At 34.1% G+C, this 10,187-nt stretch overlaps 1 protein-coding gene across 1 annotated transcript; it reads left to right on the top strand.

Moving 5' to 3' along the window:
• The first annotated feature begins 7,428 nt into the window (after positions 1-7,428).
• LOC112275690 (putative methyltransferase cpaM) lies at positions 7,429-9,985 on the top strand. The gene is made up of 2 exons (XM_024506277.3): positions 7,429-7,563; positions 7,749-9,985. The coding sequence occupies exon 2, from the start codon at positions 7,877-7,879 to the stop codon at positions 9,674-9,676; it is 1,800 nt and encodes a 599-aa protein (XP_024362045.1). The 5' UTR covers positions 7,429-7,563; positions 7,749-7,876; the 3' UTR covers positions 9,677-9,985.
• The last annotated feature ends 202 nt before the right edge of the window (positions 9,986-10,187 follow it).

The raw sequence follows: 10,187 nt of genomic DNA, 5'->3' as shown, positions 1-10,187 counted from the left end.
AAGCCTTGAGAAGAGATTGGAACCTAAAGAAGAAAATCTTAACTAGTATGAGGGTTATTGAGAAGGATGAAAGCAAGACATGGGTGGATGAAGGCAAAGAATGGAGTTCTTCATTCCTATTGATCGATGGCCATACCCAATGGACTTCAACGAGGCTACCTGAGGCCTTATTAGGGATTAAGATTTCTCTTTTAAGGTCATTCGAAATTTGGAGGCTAGGATCAAAAATTTAAAGTTTTTGGATATGGATTGGATGTAAATTTTGTGTGATTTGGAGTTTTTATAAAAGAGTTATTGGCGCTCAAAGTTAAGGTGTCAATTTTATACCTATTATCACTCTTTGGGGCATAACATATGTTTATGGAAAGAAACAAAGAATCAATGATTAGGATTGAAGAGAGCTATTCCTCGACTAAACTTTTTATATATTACTTTATGAATTTAGAGTTCAGATGAAGAAGTTATAGAGAATTAAAATCAGTGCATCCAAATAAAAGGCAATAAGTAAGTGATTTGTTCATAGTAATGGTTGGAGCCATATCTTAAGTTTTTAGATGAATTTTTAGCTCAAACCTTTAAAAGAAGATATAATATTGTCTTAAAAAGCTATATATATATATATATATATATATATATATATATATATATATATATATATGTAATTTGTAGCATTTGATTGTTTAATTTGTGAGATATGAAAAAAATTACATGTAGGTATATAAAAATTAGGATTTGAAGCTACTATTAGGGTTTTGGTGATATCATAAGATCCGCAATGAATTTATAGTTGAAATTTGTTATGGTAGTTGTTAAAAGTATACCAATACTTTATATAGAATTTGAATGTGTTTGAATAGTCCAATTAAAAGATATGAATTTTTGAAGTTCACAAATAATATCCCATAAGGATATTTGTAATTGAAATTTGTTGTGGTAGTTGTTAAAAGTACATCAATACTTCATATAAAATTTGAGTGTGTTTGAATAGTTTGATTGAAAGATATGAGTTTTTTGAAATTCACAAATAATACCCTTTAAGGATATTTAAGGATTTATAGGTTTTATCATATTTTGGATATTTTTGGAAACTTAAGACTTATATTTTTGGTATAATAGTATCTAAAAGTGTCATATATATATATATATATATATATATATATATATATGCAAACTTGGTCCTTCTTATCTCAAGACTTCATTGAGCAATTAGTAGCAGTCAGGAGCCCACTGCTTTCTTGAAGCAAATTCTCTCTATCTCAACAACATGGCCTCCTTGTTGGCCAAGTTTTTAACCTACCAATCACCTATAGACATATATAAAGGCAAAGCAGCATCTGTGAAGCATCTATAAAGCTTTCTACAAGATATTATCATATTTTTATTTTGACTTATTTCTACCTATTATTATTATCTAGATAATTATTAAGATAAATATGTATGTTTGTGACATTATCCTCTTTTCTAGGAACGAGTTCTACAAGAAGCGGTGATTACATGTTGAAGAAGTCTAAGATGCACCAAATTGTATTTGCTACATATATTGATCTTTGTTTTCTTTTAAAAGTAGTTGATATGTTCCTTCAACCATCAATAATGTCCCATACCAAGGCAATAAGACTACCCTGATATTTGATCCTTATTGAAGCCTTCATAACTTCCTTCAAATAAAATATTAGTAATACCATTATAAGTGGGTTCTACCTCCAAAAGTATCACTAAATACTAGGAGTCACTTCCAAGGTCATGGTACCAAATGCGTTGTATCTTGCCATCTATTTAAGAAAGAACATATCATTCTTGAGGATCTTTATGTCAATTTTGTCATCTCAAAGGTTTTAATAGTTATAATGTTTAATTTGATTACTCAACAATTGATAGCTCTTGAATTAAATCTTGGTTCTCCATCTCCTAAGTACTAAAAAAATCTAAAGAAATAATGATACAAGATAGAATGAAATCTCTATTGGATTTGTTTTACTTTATAGCAAAGAATTTTTTAACTCTTCATCTTGATTTAGATAGATGTCATTGATAAAAAGCTTTAATTTTGGCTGATGTATTTACTACATTCCTAGATTGCTTCCTTATACATTCATTAATGTCATATCCATGCCAATGTATGACATATTCTTACCTATTTTGGTACTACCTCGAATCTAAGACTTCTTCTACTTCAAATTCTTTATTATCGTCTATTTCTATAAGAGATGGTGGCATTTGTCTCCTTTCTCATATATCCATTATCTTGTATGGTTCAAGTAAATATATATGGAATACATGATGGATTTTCAAACTCTGATAGGTATAATTGATAAGCAACTAGATTGATTTATTCATAAATATGAAATGGTCCAAGTCTATGATAATCTAGCTTGTCACAAGGAAAAATAGTTTTAATATTATGAAGTAACCATATATTATTTTCTATATAGAATTGAGATTGTTCCTTATAATAAACATCTATGTTATCTTTTTGTCATTCTTAAGCTTCTTTTAATTATGCCTTCATTGTTACATGTAGCTCTGACAATAGATTTGCCACATCTTCCGCCATAGGATTATCAACCTTTGAAAAGTTAAAAGTATCAAATCCTGGATGATAATCATAATTGGCAAAAAAAGGTGTTTGTTGAGTAGAAAAATGTACCAAATTATTATAAGCAAACTTTGCCAATGGCAAAAGAATTTTCCAATCATCTTAGTGATAGTTGAATTTTTGGCCAAGTGCTCATCAATGTACTTCTTGAGTTTAGCCAACTCATTTTGTGATAAACTATAGATTGGACCAAATAGTGGCTAAGTTCCTTCTTTAAGATCGATTGAAAAATCATATGGATGATGCTTTGGAAAAATATTTGCATTCTTTTTTTCAAAAACATCTTAAAAGTATTGATATTGACTAGGAATTTCACTTCAAATCTTTCCATCATTTAAAATAGGTGTAGCACAAATAAAAAAAGACAATCCTTTTTTATAGCATGCAAAAAAGCTTTTGCATCTACAAGTATAGGTTTGGCTACATTAGACTCATGGCTTTCTACTAGATTAGAAAAACTCTTAATGATGTTTGAAGAAAAGTCAAGTTTACAAGAAATCCAATCTATTACAAGATTATATTTTTTTAGCCATGATAAAACTAAAATGACTAGATTAAAGGGAGATCTAATTATATTAAAAATTATGCAACTATTATGACCATTTATTACTACATGTATTGGAAGTGTTTCATGAGTAATATCTTTAGAAGATAACGGACAATCGTTTATGACTTCTATGTGTAGGGATTTAATTTTTTGTATTAATTATATAGTATGACTTTTAATAAATTCTTCATCTAAAAAATAATTTGAGGCTTCTAAATCTATTAAGGCAGAGGCTTTGTGATTATTAGATCCTAAACACATATCTATTATAATATAAGGAGAGGGTTCCGAGGAGAGAATATGACCTTAATTAGAAATGGTATAAGATTCCAATCGCACAATTCCTATTGTATCTGGACAAATTTATTTTTTCACATGTTTTCATCTTTGACAATAGTACTCCTCATTTTGTAGTTATATCGTTTCTTTGGATAATATTGAGGAGTGTGCTTAGCTTCTCCACAATATAAACATAGTCCTTCTTGATGACAATGAATCTTTTCTTATTCAATGAGAGGTTTAAAATGTACTCCATCAATTTACCTATCTTCTACTTCCAAATGTTTAGATTGAAAAGTTGTTGGTATTGTCATTGAATTATAATAACGTTGAAGTTCCTTTGTGTAATTTTTACATCAAAACTCAAGAAGTTGATTATCACATTTCACAGCAAAGTCAATTACTTACTCAATGTTTGAGGATCAAGTAAATTAAACATCAATTTATTTACTTCATCTTGTAATGCATAGAAAAATTGGCTGATGAGTGTTACATCATCCCACTAGATATTTGTTGCCAATTGTTAAAATTGTGATGCATACAATATCACTAATGAATTGTCTTATTGCAAGATATAAATCTTGTTGGTTGTAACATGGATTGCATCATATTTTCCATACAAAGATCAAAACTTTGCCAAGAATGCTTTCAAATTATCCAATATTTGATCATGTCATTTAAGAAATGATAAAAACCATGATAAAGTAAAACCTAAAAGTAGTCTATTAATAAACCTGACTTGTGATCCTTGAATTGAATAACTTTGAAGTTGTAGTTAAATCACCAGTTGTACTTGATTGATAAATCTTTGAAACTTAGATCTTGTATGATCAAACTTCTCAAGCAATACAATTTTTGGTTTCTTGAAACTTGAACGATGTTCCATTGTAGGAATAGTAGTATGGCTTGGTGTAGATGTTGATGCAACTCCAATCATTTCTATATCTTCATTCTTTGATAATCTTGTTGCTCCTTGTGGTGGTAGATTGAGTTAATATATTGCAAGCATTAACTCTCTCATTTGCTCTTGCATTTGAGCCATTATACTCTTCATTTCAGTAAGCTTTGCCATACTAGCATAATACAAAGAAAGGTGTCTATTTTCACAGAATACAATATTTAAGAATTAAGAAAAGGAATTTTTAGAAGTAATATCAATTTAAAAGAAGGTAATCCGTAACTTCTAATATGCTTATGTCTTATTAAGACAAAGCAGTAAACCACTCTTAATCAAGAAAGGACAAAGCTTTGATATTGTATGTATACTCTTATCAATCTGTCAAGGACACAAACTAGAAAAAGATGCATAAACTCGTGGAATTTGTGTCAAAAGAAAAATGACAAAATAGAAGAAAGTATGTATATTCAAGGAAGAACTAGAATGGCTATTGTCAAAGACTAGAAAACATAAGACTCTTGAAACTAGACTAAAAATAAGAAAAGAGCCGACAAGAGTAAAGAAGGCCTTACTCTTGCCTCTATATATACTACTTAAGTAAGAACTACGTGACAACATACTATAGGACCTCTAATATGTGTCCAACTTGCAAGATACATGTCTAATTTATAAGACAAGTTTCTTAGGTGTGCCCCATATATCCAACTTGTACTATATACAAGTAGTCAAAATATACAAGTAGTCAAAATGTCGACATGTCGCATCATTATTCACCAAGTTTCAACCTATCAATTACTGATAGACATATATAAATACAAAGCAGTGTCTATGAAGCTTCTAGGAAGCTTTCCACAAGAAATTATCCTATTTATCTACTTTTACTTACATTGACTTATTTTTATTATCTAAATAATTATCAGGGTAAATTTGTACATCCGTGATAGATTTGAGTGTATTATACTTATGTATTTTTATTTGACTAATGGAATTTTAGATTAAATTATCCAAAAAAATAAAGTTATGAAAAATATAATCTATTTGAGGATTATACTTTTTTAATTAAGATAATACTAAAATAACCAAATTAAAGAAAAATATTATTATATTTAATATTATTATACTTTTATAATCTTTAATTACTACATGTAAAGGAATTGTCTCATGTGTAACATCTCTAAAAGATAAAAAAATGACCATTTGTGACCTCTACATATACGGATTTAATTTTCTTGACTAATAATATTTCTTATTTTTTGACAAAATTTTTGTATATAAAATAAGTTAAGGCTCTTAAATCTAACAAAGCTATGATTTTGTGATTTTTTTATCCTAAATAAACTTTTATTGTAAAACAAGGTGAGGAGATTGAGGAGAGAATATGACCTTTATTAGAAGTTAAGCAAGATTCTAGTCACACGGTTTTTATTGTAGCTGAAAAAACTTGTTTCTCGACACATTGTCTTTTTTAGCAACCATGCTTTTCATTTCGTAGTTGAGTTGTTTCTTTAGACACTATTAAGTAGTGTATTTAGCTTCTCCATAATATAAGTCTTTATCATATTGTTAAGTCTTTTTCAATTCTATAGGAGATTTAAAACGTATTATATCGATTTGCATTGGCTTAGCCTTGATAAATAAGTTTTTGAAAACTTTAGAAGTGTAGTCATTATTTAACTTGTTCTTTTCTAACAAAATCTTTATTCTTGACATCTTTCAAATAATCGATTGTCATATATAATAGCTAAAGTGGTTAATTATTTCAAAGATTTTGCCTTAGACATTGTCAATAGCAAATCGTTGACATTATCCTTCATGAATATCAAAATTGATTGATAAGAGCTTTGTCATTCTAGTCCTTATTACAAGCAAGGTTTGAATTTAGCAACATAAATTAGCTTGTTTTCTAAGCTATCAACACATGGTTAATTTAATGACCAAGTTTCTAACCTATCAATCAATTACAAATACATGTAAAGTTAAAGCAATGTTTATAAAGCTTCTAAGAAGCTTGCCTAAAAGGTATATGAAATAAATCTACTTTTATCTACTTCAATTTAATCAAAAATAAAAATATTAAATTAAATATATTTATCTATGAAAATGTGTTTGTCCTTGGTTGAAAAAAAAATGTTACTAAACAACATTTAGATTAAAAAAAATATATAAAAAATTACTTGAAAAAAAAATAATAAATCTTGAGTAATAAACATTATGAACCAATAAAAATAATTAACGTTAATAAAATTATCATATATATATATATATATATATATATATTAATATTTCAATCATTTTTTATTCTAATAAATTAATACATATTTTATAAGACTTATGTATGTATATGTACATAAATATATTTATATATTTCAAGATATTGTGGATCTTTATTCTATTTTTATTTTACAAGGGCAGCAATAAATTCATCTTCATTTTCATCAATTCATTTTTTCAATCATTCTTATTTTATTGCTTCTAAATCTTTTGATACATCATTAATAAAAATTTAGTTCTTACAACATATTCCAATCTATTCAACTTTTGTTTCTAATTTCTGATTTTTTTACTTTGCACAAACTTATTATTTTAAATTAAAGTTTCAAGTTAAGTCCTTCCTATATGACAATATTATGTACTATTATGGAATAGGAGACGTAACACTTGTACTAGATTTATCTAGAGAATAAGGTCATTTGTTATTGATAGTGATAGAGAGTAACTTGATCTACTCTGTCTTGATAAGATATAAGAATATAATAATATATACCCTTCAAGATTTGTCCGTTTTTGTTGAAAGAAATTGATAAAGAGTTCAACCTAGTTCAATAATGATTGGTGCAGAAGTTATCATTCCCTAATTCACCCCATCAATATGTACTTTTACGAGACTTTCCTGAATGGACAATCTTCTCCGTTTGGAAAAGTGTCGCAATAGATCCGAAGTTTTAACCCAGATCCGTTTCTCTCTCCGTTGTAGATCACTCCACTCAATCAGCCAACTGGAAAATATCGAAAATAGCAACTTTACGATGATCGCTGCTTCTGTTAAAAACAGCCCTTTCGGGGGGGACTATGACAACTTGGCGCACCTTTCCAGGTTAGGGTCTCAGTGCCTTCCAAAAAGCCATTCAGAGAAACCTTGTGACTGGCCTCCACAAGGTTCACGTGAGTAAGGGAGAGATAAATAAGACAGACCTGGACATTCTGTACACTTTATTCTTGGTGCACTAACTTCAGGTGTTTGAGGTAAGAGCTTCTGACGCTGGTCTAGTTCCATGGCCAAATCCCATCACATGTGAATAGTTATCATCGTGCTTTTCATGTTTTCTTCTGCCCACGGTACTAGCCAGACTGCTGCTACATGGAAAAACAAATTTCGTTCGTTCGAGAGTTTTTATACTCTTGTATGTGACTGTAATATGCATGTGCAGGCATGACATTCTGTTGACTTTCCTGGCCATCTGCCGGTTTCGAGAACAAGCACAGCTTCTTTCGTACGGGCGTATTCCTCCTCAGCGATTTCTGATCAAGCTGCGGAATTAGTACCAAACCATTCACCATGAAGATCTGTGTTCTCCAGGCTCCCTACGCAGACTCCACCCAAGCCCTTGCCATCAATGACCCCAGCTTTCCAGACCCCGCCATGTTCACCTCCCAACACGAATTCCATCACCGTTACATCAACAAAGCCACTGCCAACGCCCAGATCGATGCTGCCGTCGCCGAGGGCTTCGACATGTTCCTCAACTTCATGTGGGGCCAACTCGAGGATACCGTCGCGGGTATAGAGGCTACTGAATACTTGGAGTCTTTGGGAGTTCCAATTGTGGGTTATCAGAGCAAGGTCTTGAGACGATCGAAGCTCGACTTCTACAACGCGGCCAAGAAATCTGGATTGCCAGTGCCGGCAAGGGGTGCTGACATGAAGTTCCCGGTGTTTGTGAAACCGGCGAAGATGTGCGCGTCAATGTTTATCGACGAAAGGTCCGTGTGCAAGAACCAAAGCGAACTTGATCAGCAGCTGGCCCGCATCAATGAGTATCTTGCTCCCGGTCGAAAGGAAGCCGCCGCAACCATCGCCAATCATTGCAATAGGAGCGCTGATGGAAACGGGAGTGCCCATGTCAACGGAAGTGATCACGATAACGGGAGCGTCAACGGCAATAGAATCGCCCATGTCGATGGAAGTGATCACGTTAACGGTAGTGCTTATGGCAACGGAGTTGCTCATTTCGACGGGAGTGATATCGACATTGTCGTCCAAGAGTACATACCTGGGCGCGATTACTCCGTCATTCTCATCGAGATGGGCAACACGCCCGTGGCGCTAAACCCGACTACCTACCGATGCCCCGCAATCAACGCCGGCGCTGATTTCATGACTTTCGACATCAAATGCCACCCGGAGATGCGTGAGGAGCTCCTGGTGCGTTGCAAAGACCCAGCGCTCTTCGACATGTTGCGCAATCTGGCGGAGAGAGCCTGGCACGTCAACCAAATGGCAGGAAACAGCTGGGGCAATGTGGATATTAGGGTTCGAGCGTCAGACGGTAAGCCCTTCATCCTGGAGGTCAACCCGGGGCCGGCGGTGTTCTACCGCTGGGAGCACGAGTGGGAGGACATCGTGATCCGCGAGACGTTTCCCGGCGGTCATCGCGCGCTTGTGAACGTGATTGTCAACAGCAGACTGCAGCAGCTGGGAAAGCACAAGATCAAGGTTGCCCCTGTGGCCAAGGAATTCGACGCCTTCTCGGCGAGCTACGAAAGTTATTTGGGAACGATGGCCTCGAACTACGAATTTCTAATCGCCGACTACGATTATTCCGGCACGGTGTTTGAATTGGGCAGCGGCACGGGAAAGTTCGGTCGCTTGCTCCACGAGCATCAAAGGAAACGCAAAGACGGCTCAGAACTGAGCACGATCGTGGGCAATGACGTATCCGAGCAAATGGTTCAGAAGAATCCAATCCCGGAGACATACAAGGAAGTGAAGATTGGTCCCCTTCAGGACGTGATAATGGACACCACCACATCGTTCGACCACGTCGTGTGTGTCTCGACCCTCCAGTACCTTGACGAGGTGGAAATGTGTGCAGTGCTAGTGAGAATGTTCCAACTGGCGCAAAAGTCGGTGACCATCTCCGTGGACGAGATTCCGGACTCGTACAATGAGTTTCTGGTCAAAGCCGGATTGCCTTACATGCGGGTCAGGAACCACTTACAGCTGGTGGAAGGATTCGGAGTTCCGCGAGGGTGGAGAGTGGGTCGGCGAGTACGTAAGTTCGGATGGACCTCGCCGAACACTGGCCACAACGTCGATACGGTACTGTTCCGATTCGAGGCACTCCCGCCTCTTTAACTCCATCTTATGGAGAATTGCATGGCTGCTGGGTGGACATTGAGACGCTTTGTTAGGATGATTGGATTTTCGAGTAGGAGACCTAGCATAGCGAATTTAGCTAGCCAATTAGCTTCTTTTTGTTCGTCTTTTATATTATTATTATTTTTTTATTGTTTTTTCTGACTTAAATGGAAATAATTCAAATAGGGAGTAACCATTACATAGCTGGGTGGGGATAGGGTTAATTAGGCCTTGGCTAATACTAAAATACAATTGTTACTTTCACTAATACTAATTTCACTGCAATGGAGCGTTTCCCAGCCTCAATGATCTCTCTGTTAACATTGCCCTTTAATCGTTGACCAGCGACCAGCCTCAAAGTACTGGACGCAGTTAGCAAGATCTAGACCTCGTAACCGCACAATGTAAGCGTCTGTCTTCAAAACACAAGCTTCTTGTGGCAATATTCTCTGATCCAAATCAGGAATTGTGGAAATTGTCGCGGTGTTCTTCTTTGCATATTCTGTGT

Source organism: Physcomitrium patens, chromosome 23 (genome assembly GCF_059467195.1).
Source record: "Physcomitrium patens ecotype Gransden chromosome 23, ASM5946719v1, whole genome shotgun sequence".
NCBI classification, from domain to species: domain Eukaryota; kingdom Viridiplantae; phylum Streptophyta; class Bryopsida; order Funariales; family Funariaceae; genus Physcomitrium; species Physcomitrium patens.
Note: the sequence above shows the minus strand (reverse complement) of the source record. Positions and strands in the feature narration are given on the sequence as shown.